Consider the following 14,099-nt stretch of genomic DNA (forward strand, 5'->3'; position numbering starts at 1 on the left):
ATCACCACTAGTATTTTCACAGACAATTACAGACATCTATGCCCACGGCGGGATTCGAACTCTTGGCCGCTCGGCCAACCAGGCCGGCTAATCTTCTCTTTCTTTCTCTCTCCTCTTTTCCAAAGCACCCGCATTACGGGCCCTATGGCAATTAAGCAATATCGTAGAGGAAATTATCAAAACAATGTAGGCCTTATCTACTATATCAGAGAGAGATAACGACTAATAGTCATCAATAACATAATATTGAAATATCTCAACTGGAGATAAGTTAGTTTACGACAGAAATACTTCTAGAACATAACAGAATGAATATTCACGGAACTGCGTGGAAAACAGTTACGATCAGCTTAGATCTTTTGTTTTTCCCCACAAATTCATTCTGAAGTAGCATCAGTGGCTTTCATATAGATATATATATGTGTAATCAGATATGATAATGATATTGGAACCCACCGTTATTTGAGAGGGATCGTATGGGAGAGGATACATGTGTTTTACTTGCAATTTATATATGCATTTATTTTAAATTTCAAAAAAAAAAAAAAAAAATTAATCTCATATAGAGGTGGCAAGGGTTTCCGTAAAACTTTGTTAATGTAAGAAAAAACTAGGTGATGAATTAATGTACTCTACATGATTGATTTAGTTGAAATTGTGGGAATGATTCGAAATTGCCGCATAATACTCTTATCAAATTTCATATAAATATGATTGATGGATTCTTATGAACGGATGCACATTTATATGGCGTTGCGATAAATATATTTTTCTGGCTGGAAACATGCTAAAAATACTTAATTTCTTTTCTTTTTTTTTTTTTTTTTAGTGTATTTATATGATATAAATAGTATATTTATAAACTGGAAACACAAATTGTAATTAATAGCTAGTCTATGGAAACTGTCACTTTGACGAAAGTTTTCTTAAACCTTTTTCCTCTCCATTTTTAACTCGCACACAACCCCCCCCCCCCCAAAAAAAAAAAAAAATTATTGATATTGAAACTCGTAGTGAGTAAAAAAAAAATTCAGTTTTCCCAATTTTATGATTATTGTGAAATAAGGAAGACTATAGTGTATGTCATCATAAATATTGCTTGTTTTCGGGTGTTTCTGTAATTGTTTGCTGTCACACTTTACTTTCAACTTCCTTTCATTTGTTGTGTAAAGGCTAATAAAAAAACGAGAATGTCACGAAATCAGTAGCATGACAGTTGAGCTTGATTTATTACGAGCATTTTATACAGTTTGGTAACTCATCAGAATTAGAACGATTCGACATGTTTCGAAGAATTTATTTTATTTATTTATTGTTTTTTTTTTTTTCAGTAACAAATACGAAGAAGAACGCACACTACAGTAGTTATACAACTATCATCCACTCATTTGATGGCGACTTTTTTTCCCCCCCTAATTCTCTCATCTTCATATCTTGAAGGAAACTGGATTATTTCATACTAGCATTCAGTTGCTATACTACACTGACGAAGAACTCATGCTTGAATAGCTATTTATCTCGATTTTCAGTGTTCTCTTTCAGTATTATTCGACACGCACTGCTAGCACAGTAGGCGAAGCCAATTATGGGTTAACATTCAGAGAATGTTAAACTCGTTTCAAAAAATTAGTGAAAATTATGTACGTTAGTAGTTAAGCAACCGGATTTCAGTAATATCCATGGAATACTTTGAATTTTTTTTATTATTATTATTTTACAAAACTGCTTTGTTTTATTTGGCGAAACGCTAATATCATTAATCAGTCTGAAAACTAAGACCGGTTTTTTTTTCAACGTTTAACCTTGAGCCGAGCCTATAGTGTATAAAGAGTGAATGATTCATAATTTTCATCAAACTTCCTTTATAGTTGAAGGTCAACTCTTTAATGACTTCTTAAAGAAACGTCTATTTCTGTAGAGCTGCATCTATCGCTGTTATCTGCTTTGTGTTAAGTACTTGAAAGAAGGAACGAAAGAAACAAAGAAGAAATTTATGAATTTATTCTGATAAAAATAGTAATAAAAAAAAAGGATAAGAAGGAAAATGCGACAGTTGACCCGATATGAAAAATCCATGTTAATAATTGAAAAGTAATTATTAATAATTTTCGCCTTAATGTATCGTACTTCAGTATTATTATAATGTTACTTTTGTTTTAAATCAGTCTCTATCAATAAATTATTTCAGATCCTTGTTCTGTTACCTCCAGAACAAGGATCTGAAAATTACAGCCACTTCACTGAACCCCAGGCGTCGTATTCGTTTTTGGTATCCAGTGCACGCTCAATGAGATTTAGTCCAGCTAGTGCGCAGGTCACAGTTCGGTCAATCTCCTTTCAAGGAATTCGTTGACTTGTTAAGTACTCTGAGGGTGGGCATTGTCATTTATTAAGCATGCGAGGAGCATATAATCCGCCCCAAGGGTATAGAGTTCCAGAAAATATTGATTAGAAATAGGAGAGGGCAAGACATTTCTAACTAAACAACAACAAAGTCTTGTCCATGTTCTTGGTTGAAATTAAGAAAACTTTTGGTTTAACGTAGTTCTGTAGAACGAAAATATTTAAATATAACAAAAAAAATAGGTCAGCATTTATTTTAACAAAATTCCGTTATACTTGCAATTTTTATTAGACTAACATTGCTAATCCCCTTAACTTTGCATCTATATTCAGCTTATTCTCTCTTGTTTCAAAATGCACCATCAAGTGAAAGAATATCGATTGTGGTTTTAAATTTTTATGAAATTAAAATTTTAATTTCATGAAAAATGAGAAAAGGGAGTCATTTTATGACCTCTGTTTCACCGGATATTTTTTTCCCGATAAGCAAAAGCTAAGATCATCTAATAAACATTAGACGAGCTTGCATTTTTAAATATTATTAGATTACAAACGAACACAAATACTGAGATAAAAGGTTCTGCGTGTTTGTATAATATTATGCTAGTACCGATATATTTATGTGATGTACAATTATTATTGACATTTAATTCATGTTTTGTTTGTGCATCTGCTATAAAAATAATAAACATGTTATTTTAATACTCTTAGATGAAAATATTGTCATATTTCCTGTTTTTTTTTTCTTTGTCAGACCTGCATAATTAATGAAATAAACTGCTGCACGGTTAAGTGTATGCTAAAAATCGCAAATTTAATAACACTTTAATAGTATTTGAATTGAAGTGACTACAGCTCTACTATAGTCAATTGACTATAGTATAGCTGTAGTCACTTTTGGTCAACAGACTGTGTGTGTTATACTTTCTGATGTTTGCATGTCATTGTTCGTGAGGAATGCTTGAAATTAAATATTTTGAGACCTTGGGACAACCTAAATACCGAAGGAAAATCACGTATATCTATCTTCGCTATTTCAGGTATGCCAGATGTTGGGTATCATTGAAGTGGATTATTTTGGACTTCAGCACACAGGACAACACGGAGAAGGATTGTGGCTGAATATGAGAAACCAACTACGACGTCAGTTGTCTGGTCCACCACCGTATCGCCTTCAGTTGAGGGTTAAATTTTTTGTTCCACCTCATCTACTACTCCAGGATATTACTAGGTAATCACAGTAGTCTAGAGTTTACTGTCACCGTATAAAGAAATAAAATGTTGGGATACTTTTTAGAAACTGCTGTATTGTTATAGTTTTTATTATTATTTACAAAAAAGCGACTGCTTGGAATTCTGCTACTGGTAAAATAGGTCGTAGAAACTTAGTGGGTAAATTTACAGTCAGTCAAGCCATATTCAAAATATGATAAATTCGCATTTATACGTATAAAAATTTCTAATATAGGTAATCTTAGATTCGGGTGGGGGGTTTAAGGAATTAGGGGGAAACATCTATTTCCCAAATAACTGCCTTTTTAATGGACAGCAGCACTTGAAACAACTCTCCTATATTGATTCAATAGATGGCAATTGCATATCGAATATTCTGATATGAAGCTGAATAGTTTTATATCAGAACTGAATGCAATTCTCAACTACATATATTCTGAACTGAATATATGCAGTTGAGAACTGGTCATAAAACATCCAGTGTACTCACGATCATCTGGGATAGTGAGAGATGATGCATTGATCAATCGAACTTTGTTTTCATTGAGTTTTACAAATATAACTTATTACTTATTCTAGCCATAGTAGCTATTATTGTATTACATATATTGGTATACATTATATTTAATCAGAAATCTAATTTTTGCTTGCTTTCGAGAATTCTTGAAATGTTTCCTAATGCTCAGTGCGAATTCATTGGTTTTCTTGGTTCACTCATTTTTGAGTGAAAGAAAAACCGAAAGAATACTCATCACATTATTCTTTTTCGGTTCGTTTTTGATTAAACACTGGAGTAGTATTAGCATTTGATAAGACAAGACGACTTATATATTCTCCTTCGTTTGGAAGGCTCTGCACCACATTCGCAGTCTTCTGCGAATTTCTGCAGGCTTTGTTGTATATTCTCTCATTTCATTTAAACAATTTTCTGTGGTGTTCACTGAAAAATTATTGATAACAAGAAAACGTTGTTCATTTCCACCCTAGAAAAGCAACCTAATTTATTTTCAAGTCCTGTTCTGTATTGCTTAACCAGTTACGAGTTTAAAAAAAGGGGGGGGTGGGATTAGCTTTAAATATTATATAAACATCGGAGCTGAAAGCTGATCTGTTAAATCCATTAAATCTGACCTACTAAATGTTGTTATTAATAACACAAAATATGAAAGTACTACAGCCCTTAAAAGCCATAAATCCTAATCGGAAATTTTCAACTTTACTAGAACGATCGCAGAATAATAAAACCAAATTATCCAATGGGTTGCTAATTTATCAGCTCGTCCCCTAACAGAATACGAGCTGAATGCACTGGGCCATAAGTATGCTATTTCTCCCAAACTAATTCCTTATCTAGACTTTATGCACAATACTGAAAAGGACATCAATCATCTTTTTACCGATGATTATGTTAACTCACACAATTTGCCGCATTTGGGCTGCGAATAACCCTCGTGTTCCATCAGGTCCCTTTACAATCACCGAAAATCACAGTGTGGCGTGGTTTTACTGCATCCTTTATTATCGGTCCATACTTTTTCGAAGAACATCGCCCGGCAGGACCAGTGACTTGCACCGTCTTGCTGCTAGGTATCGTGAGATGCTGCTCAACTTTGTTGTTCTGCAACTGCAGCAGCGAAGTACTTTGACTCTACCAAGATCATGCAGGATGGAGCACCACCTGACATTGGACTGCAGATACAGCGAATGTTACGAACTTCACAGAACGCAGTGATTAGTCGTGCATTTCCCATAGCATGTTCGCCTGATTTAACAACTTTTTTCAATTTTAACAACTGAAAAGACAATACCGCAGCATGTGAGGCAAATCAGTACAGATCTGTTGGATTCTGCTGTAGAAAATGTCATTCACAGAAAGCAGTTCTTAGAACATCTGAAAGGAGTACATGTATTGAACCACATTTTTATACAAAAATTGATTTGTTGTGTCTCTTCTAGCCATTGCTGTTTAATTAATCCCAAACCACGCGCTTATAGTACCAAATGTCCCCAGGTGGCAGAATTTTGTACTATTTTTTATCTTCTGTAAATCGAAACCGCGTGTTCCAGAGTGTGTACTTACATCAAGTTTGGTTGAATTTTCCAAAACATTTTTCGCTACAGGGCTCCTCCAGAACACCTCCTCTTTAATTATGGTTACCATGTATATAGCAAGAACGTGTGAATGCCTTGAGAAAGTGTAAATCTTCTACTACTATGCACATACGAAAAGTAAAGGATCCGAGATAGTCAATTAAATAGTCTAGAACTGGTTGGACAGATTTTATTGATATTTGGAAAACTTACAATAATTTATTGAGCTATCCCTCTCTTTTTCGTTGGACCATTTTCAGAGACAAAGGATAAAACTTGTCAGATTATATATTTCAATAACCTCCACTCTTGCTGACTGGAATTTAATAATGATGTTAGGGATGAGCACAAATTGTTGTACTCATACCAGACACCATGAATATGCCCATGTGGTTCAGTTTCAATTACTGTAGTTAATTTTTTTTTGGAAAAATGTAATCTAACAATTCGAACCGATATTAATAATTTAGCACCAACCGAACGAAATTTCGTCCATTCAGTACAGAAAAATGTTTCCCCCATATTGAAGGAGGACATTTTTCATACTGTAGCACATACAAATTTGTGTTCATATATGTAATGAAGTAATGCTTGCATATATGAACACAAATTTGTATGCTACAGTATGAAAAATGTCCTCCATTATGGGGAAACATTTTTCTGCTTGCATTCATTCCAGGAATAATTATTTTTCCTGACTTGAGAGATGATAATAAATAGAATATTTTATTTGTATTTGTTTATCATTACTTCTTCCATTTCACATGTAAGTAAAATGATTTACTTTCATTGAAGTAAAATCATCCTACTAGTTATCTTCAAAATTGCTCTTACACCTTTTTGATGTCACAGCTTCTAGCTGTCTCAGATTTTGTCTCTACATATTAATATTCGCTTCGTAGAAGTTGGCTGTTCACTCTTTCCATAGTCATATTTGCAATACGACACTTCTACCGTCATATTATCGATGTGTTTCTTTTGCGCGATTTCGTTGCACGTGTGTTTCATGGCATCCCCTCTAATACCTTATTTATCTTTGTCCTTTAATCACTTTATTCTCATCCATCGTGGTAAACATAATGACAACACTCATAACACAGTGCACTTTTTATGAGCTTTTACTTTATTACAAACTGCCAGTTTGTAATACGAGTACATTTTAAAGGCCAAGGATATATATACACGTAATTTTTTGAAATACAAACCCGAATGAAAATGACATTATTAACCAGATATCTGCATCAGAAAATACGTACCCTGAAAAGGTCAATGAACTTCTCAATAGTTTTCACATTATATTGTTACTGATGTGACAGTGTGGTGCCATTGAAAAGTCTGGAGAAACTTGTGCAATAACCGTGATATTTTCAAGGAATTGCGTGAGGTTCTGCGTAGGTTTAGTGAACCCTGTCTTCAGATTTTTCTAATCATTATTGCAAGATTCAGCTTTCTCCTTCACTTTTTCCTCTTGTAGATATTTTAACCTCAAATTGCATTCCGAGTTGTTTGATGCCATTTTTCTATTAGATCAACTTTGAAATTCCCAAGCATTACATTACTTGGACGAAGCGAATTTTCCCTATGGTGTTCGAATGACCTGGGTTCGAATCCCAGCTAAAACGCAAGCAAAACTTCTATAACAGATTTTTAAATGAAGATGAATTAGCTAGTCTTATACGACATAAGTGTGCGGTACAGTTTTTCATCACACAAAACAGACAGAAGAACACAATTAACGGACAATAACGCTGGACTTAATTGCTTCTACAGTGATTACCAGCCAAATCCGAGGCCGTATAAGATCAAATTTTAAAAATGAATCTACATCTCATTTCATTCGTAGGCTCCTCAGTCTCCCAGAACTTAGTGTTTTTTTTTGTTTTTTTTTAACTCAAGACACTTTCTCACTTGTATAACTGCTAACTAATAAATCCCAAATTTAACTTCAGAATACTCTTCTCCCATTTGGGGATGGTCCACCAAAAAATTCTTGATGCTTTTCGGAAAAGGGAAATTCTGTTAATTGATAACCTCTCACTCATGGACCGATAGGGTAGTATTCTCTGTCTTATGCTTTTCTAGCCATGTTTTCTGAATTGGCTTCATCATTTCTTTTGAATTTATGAAAACACAAGCTGCTATAACATCCTTTCAAAACTTCAAACCCACGGAACCAAACGTTCTTTCATTCATCAATGACCAGTCTTCCATATATAGTGTTCCCCAAGAACTACATCCTTATATATACACACACACTATATACAATGCTACCTGGAGCGATTCGGAACACTATTTTTCTGTTATTTCTGGTGACGAATTTGCTGCTTCTCACTAGGTTCCTTTTTTTGCACTACTACTGTGTGACATTCTTGAGAATCACTGAATTTCCCTTAACAACACAGATTATGATTTATCAGTCCCACATACGAAACGTTGTACCCCATCTTGTTTAAGTAATTGCATTCTTCTCTAGAGAAAAAACATGGCACTTTTTTTTCAAGCACTTCAGCTTTCCTTAAGTAAAATGGTAGTCTTACACCGGACGAAGAACATTGTCACCCACCTTTCACAAACATCATGCCATAGTTGGATTCAAGACTACAGCTTGTTGATCGGAGAGTAGAAACGCTATCTCCTTGGATAACCTGACCTTTTGGTTCCTTCCTTCCTTTTGTCTGAAAGTAAGCTGACAGTTTGCCTTCTGGTATGGAAGTTTTCGGACTGTATTTTATATTTTTATTATGATGGTAGCCTCGAATGTTAGTTGGATCTATAATGTGCTTGCTCGATATTTTCTTTGATTTGTCATATGGATAAATTAACTATATCTTTATTATAATATAATAACTCCTGGCACAGTCGTAAACACTTTGCAACGCTTTCTATTCTGTTGGAAAGACCTGGATTCGAATACCGTCGAAGTTGCTTGGAACCTTTGGCTCTTAAACTGAAAGTGAAATAGCCGGTCATGCGGTTTGTCATGTTTTTTCTCCTGAGATGAGAACGTAATGAAATTGGGGCATATAATCCCTGAAGAGGCAAACCGACCTGCGAAAACTCACAAGAAATAGTCAAAATACGCTGACCACATAGTTGCTTCGTCAGAAACTTCAGCCATTTCCAAATCTTATAAGTTACCTTCGATATTTTACTCTGTGTATCAAGCCGTGTATATTACACTTCTGTTACAAATATTTCTTGCATCATGAACCATGCCACATAACCTTTTAAAAACAAATGATTGCAATTACTTCCTTGCCTCAAACACTTAAGACTTCGTTACTATTACCACAAACTTTCCTTGGTTTTCGAGTTTTTATTCGCGCATTGTACTAGTTCAACTTGAGTACTTCGTTACTTTCATTGGTTTTACACCGATACAGCAATTGCAAAAGTTGAGTTTCTGCTTTTATATCGACCTATTTCTCGAGATCATTTCGATGCAATTAATCAATCATGATGTAATCAGAGATATTTCAAGCTGACCGTATGTCTGAGATCAAGAGGAAATCTTTGCTGAATGTTCTTAACTTTTTCAGATTGTTCCAATGACTTTTTGTACTGATAGGGAACTTAATTTTTCGATTACCTGTAGTACAAGATTACTAGCAGTGTTTTGAAATTAATTTTTTCAGTCAGTCTTATTTTTATATGCATATCTGGAGCAGGGATGTACAAACTTGTTAAGGCCGAGGGCCGCATAGTTCCACTGTTACTTATAGGAGGGCCGCTGAACGTTATCTACCATATATTGTTTATTTTATTTATACCTATCATAATTGTTACAAAAAAAGGTAATAAAAAGTAAGTGAGTTTAATTTGATGCGTGACATTGCATTGATTTGACAATTGTTTTGATATCTGGTTCGAGTTTTGTAGTAGCCAACCGCAAAATTGATTCTAAATTTTCATCAGTCAAGAGGTTCCTATTTTTCGATTTGTTAATATTCATGACTGAAAAAGTTTGTTCACAAATATATGTTGAGCCAAAGAGGCTTGCACATTTTAATGCATTATCTAGCAACCATTTATAATTGTTTTTATCGACACAACGATAGAAATTTAATAAATTGCCTTCGTTAAATTTATTTCGCAGGCTCATCGTTTTGAATGTCGATGAGTTCAAGCTGTGCTGATTTGGATGCATTTTCGGGCAAAATGGCAAAAGGATTGCTAAATAAATCTAGCAACGGTTTCACTTTTTTAAAATCAGAAACCGGTCCTTGAAGGCTGATATAAAGTTATCAATCTTTTCAACATACACAGTTGTGAAGTTGACATTGAACTTTTCAGAAACTTTCTTATAATTAGGAAAATGGATGTAATTCCCTGACTTCAGTTGGATTTGAAATAGATTTAACTTGCACTGAAAAGACAAAATGTGGGCGTAAAGTTGAGTAACCAACTTTACGTGACTTCAATGATTAGTAATGTCAACGAATCCGTATTAAGTCAGGGACGTTTTTTTTATTCAGTCATGAAGATTTCAATTTCATCAATTAAATTTAGGAACCGCTCCAATGTTTGTCCACGACTTAGCCACCTCACTTCTGCGTAAAAAATTAAGTCACCATATTCACTTTCAATGTCTTCAAGAAACTTTTTAAATTGTCGGTGATTAAGGTCACGGGATTTTATAAAATTAATCGTTGAAACCACAACTTCCATGACATGTTCAAATCCAAGTTTCTTAGGCCACAAGCTCTCCTAGTGGATTATACAGTGGAATTGTATCACCTCATCGTCGTGCCGTCCCAAATGCTGCTTCAATAATGTTACCAATCCAGAATTAGCTCTTATCATGGAAGGAGCTGCGTCAGTCGTGATACCTGATAATTTTGGAACACTGTTCCAAAAGCCCAATGAACATGTCATTACCTTTCGTTTGATCTGACAATGAACTCATTCCAATCAGCTCCTCACTTACCTCAAACTGTTGCGTTATTCCATGTGCAAATATTAACAACTAGGCTGTGGAAGTAATGTCAGTTGATTCATCAATAGCTAATGAAAAATAGGCAAATTTCTTTGAATAAGATGTTGATGGGTCCTTTGCATTTTCCGACATTGCAGTAATTCTTCTTTGCACAGTCATCCTGTTTAACTGAATTTTCTCAACATTTTTGGCTGATTGAGGACAAATTTTTTTAGCAGCTATCTCAAGGCAATCTTTAACGAAATCTCTCTGTAAATTGTCGGCACCTTTTTGCTATAAGGCTATTTCAAAACTTATTTCTGTTGCGATTTCCGAATCTTGAATAGGTTTTGTAAACATCACTTGCTGACCTGTCAATTCTCGTTTCAAAAATGGAAATCTTTTGTTTACGTAGTTCTTCAGGTAGTTTTGAAAATGTTGAATGCAGACTTTCATAGTGTCTCCTTATATTGTATTCTTTTGGTATGACTACAGCACTTCTGCAAATCAAGCACACGATATTATTAAACGACTGCACAAAACCATATTTTTCGGTCCAGCTATCCTGAAACTGCCGTTTTCCATCATGTAGTTTGCGTTCCCTGCTTTATCCATTGTAGAATTTATTTTCTACCGTTTCCTAGGGGTGATAATTAATTGTAGCAACCGCACCTACGAAAACAAAATACTCATATGACAAATAGACGAATTATAAAATTTGTTAACATTATTACTAACCGATTATCGTAAGTAGACAGGCAATCGTGACGTCACTTTGCTTTTCGCATGTACCATTTTTAAAAATTACCTATCGTGTAACTTGTTAAAGTTAAAATAATACACGGTGAGGCGGGCCGCCAGCAAATCAACGGAGGGCCGCGGTCTGTGCATCCCTAATCTAGAGGCACTCCTATACTGGATTTCGTAGCTTTACGTTTCAAAATCAATGTGGTGATAGTGAGCCCTTATGAAGTGGCACGTAACTTATAAATGCAACTTCGGATTTTAAAATTTCTCATAATGATTTGAATGATTTAGAACTGGGGTCGGCGGCCCAAACGTGCATTTTTGGTGACCCATAAAAGGTTGACCATACTTACATGGCATGTGGCCTGTATGTTGAATTATTTAAATAATACATTTTATAATATGAATAATAAATTAAAAATAATTTTATACCCATACTTCGTGATATCGCCCGTGCAACAAATCTTGTTGATTTTCATAAAAATGGCATCGAAACGCGATTATGTCTGAACACTTTTAATGTTGACATTGATGACGTACCAAGCCAACTACAGATGGAAATTTTGGAATTACAACACAATGAAACATTAAAGAACACGTTTTCGTTAGAAAATATCCAAAAATTTTATCGATGCTTACCAAACAAATTTGGAGTATTAATCAGTTTCACAAAGAAGATGATAGTCGCATTTGGAAGCACATACATTTGCGAATAAGCATTTTCTGCCATGAGTTTTAGAAAAAATAAATTTTCTTCTCGACTGACTGACGGATGAACATTTGCATGCTTCGATTCGAATTTGCACCTCAAGTTATAAAGTGGATATAGATGCTTTTGGCTAAGGGAAAACAATCACAAAAGTCACATTAAACACGGAGACACATATTGTGATGCATAAACTTTGTTATTTTGTTTTTGTGATAATTTTTTATTGAGTTTCATTTTCATGCTTGTTTTATATCTCGTACTTTAAATATTTCTGTGTTTTTTTTTTTAATTGATAACTTAAGTATTTTTTTCATTCACTACTTCTTCCTCTTTGCGTTTATCCCGCTTCCAATGCAGGGTCCGCGTGTTACATTTTGATGCGACTTTTTGTTAGTACAACCCCAACCGACCTGCCGCTGGGGGTGAGGATGTATTTTTTCACTGTAGCAGCGTGTGTTCACGGGACCAGTTTGCCTGCTTGCGAGATGAAAAACCTCCCAGATAAACTGGGGGGGGGGGGGGGACCCTGCTGTACACGCCCAAGACCGGCTATGACTGAGGAAGATCCTTCAGCTCCTCACGTCGTCGACGAGAATCGAACCTAGGACATTCCTTCCCCAGGCATATGGTTGCGAAGCGCATAGCCACTAGGCTAACCGCGCTTACTATTTTTTTTCTCTTAATCAAACGCTTGCGGCCAGATTATTAAAAATAAAAGTTGAATGTGGCCCGCGAGTCTGAAATGGTTGCCGATCCCATATTTAGAAAACAATATGAAACGTGGGCTTCGTAGATAGCATGCATATGATATATTTCCCTGTTTTATACTTTATTATTCATCAGAATGGACATTGAAAAACTAAAATATCAAATGTCTAAACAAAAATTTTCACAGAAATCGTGATAGGCAAAATTATAAATGGATTTTACAGTAATTTATAAGAATTATAAAATTAATAATATATTGATTGTTTGATTGCTGTTGATCTCAGATACACAGAAAAGAATCGATATATGTAATGTTGCTAGGAGCCCTTCTAGTAGAAAGATGTAGATTCGAACGCAGTAAAATCACGCGAGAAATCTTTTTTAAGGATTGCCAACAAAAAATCCTTTCGCTTATCCACCATAAAATATGCAATTAGTGAACATAATAGCTGGGGATAAGAGCAAGAGCAGTGTTTCTCAAACTTTTTTCGACGACGGAACACTTCACAAATTCTGAAATTTTCACGGAACACCGTCGTTATTTTGTAATGCATTAATTAATAATTAATTGGTAATTTAGCTGATTTTTTATTATTAATCAATAATTGATAATTGATAATTAATTGAACCATCATTAAATTAATTTGTGCTGACAAATTAATTTAAAAATGACAAATTCCATAACTTCTCGCAGAACACCTATTCACTTTCCGGGGAACACCGGTTAAGAACCACTGAGCTAGACAATCGTGTTCCACAGTATATGAATTTGAATGCCTGCAATTGTACGTAAATATCAGCTATGATAATGAAAAATTGTTAAAGTGGTGTAAGGGCAAAATACTTTTCTTATAAGAAACATTTGCTAACTAGAATTGCGGGTTTATCATTAAAGGTGCCTTGTTTTTTAACTGTAACACTGATGTATCAGTTACGTCACTGAAAAATCATTTCTAAATTATATGACATGAAACTCACTAAGGATTCCCTCACAGTCCACATTCTTTAATATGGCCAGTGTGACACTTAATACCAATTACAAGATTAGCCAATTATTTTGTATATTCTTAATAATCACTTTCATTGCGAATTAACACTTGACATATTTTTCAATATTCTGGCCATAATACAAATATGTCACTTTTGCTTATTTTAGCAAGTGAGAGGTAGGAAAAAAACAAAGAAATAGACAAATATCCAGGATAACTAGAAGTGTGAATGCTTTTTCCTTTACAGTATCCCATCCTCCTTTTCCTGTTTGACGTGTTTGTCAGCCAAGTAACTTGTCTTTTAAAGAACCTGATAGTGCGGTTAATGCTAATCTGCATTGTCTGTCGTGACTTTAATTACGTG

The 14,099-nt window shown here is 34.6% G+C and overlaps 1 protein-coding gene across 1 annotated transcript in view; it reads left to right on the forward strand.

Moving 5' to 3' along the window:
- dnr1 (E3 ubiquitin-protein ligase defense repressor 1) overlaps positions 1 to 14,099 on the forward strand; it is a 124,067-nt gene that overhangs the window by 43,483 nt on the left and 66,485 nt on the right. The window contains exon 2 of the mRNA XM_090397563.1: positions 3,384 to 3,574. Within this exon, the coding sequence (XP_090253689.1) occupies positions 3,384 to 3,574 (191 nt within the window). The remainder of the gene's footprint in view (positions 1 to 3,383; positions 3,575 to 14,099) is intronic.

This window comes from Typopeltis vanoorti, chromosome 9 (assembly GCF_054136105.1).
Source record: "Typopeltis vanoorti isolate ZY-2024b chromosome 9, IOZ_Tvanoo_1.0, whole genome shotgun sequence".
Lineage (NCBI taxonomy): Eukaryota > Metazoa > Arthropoda > Arachnida > Uropygi > Thelyphonidae > Typopeltis > Typopeltis vanoorti.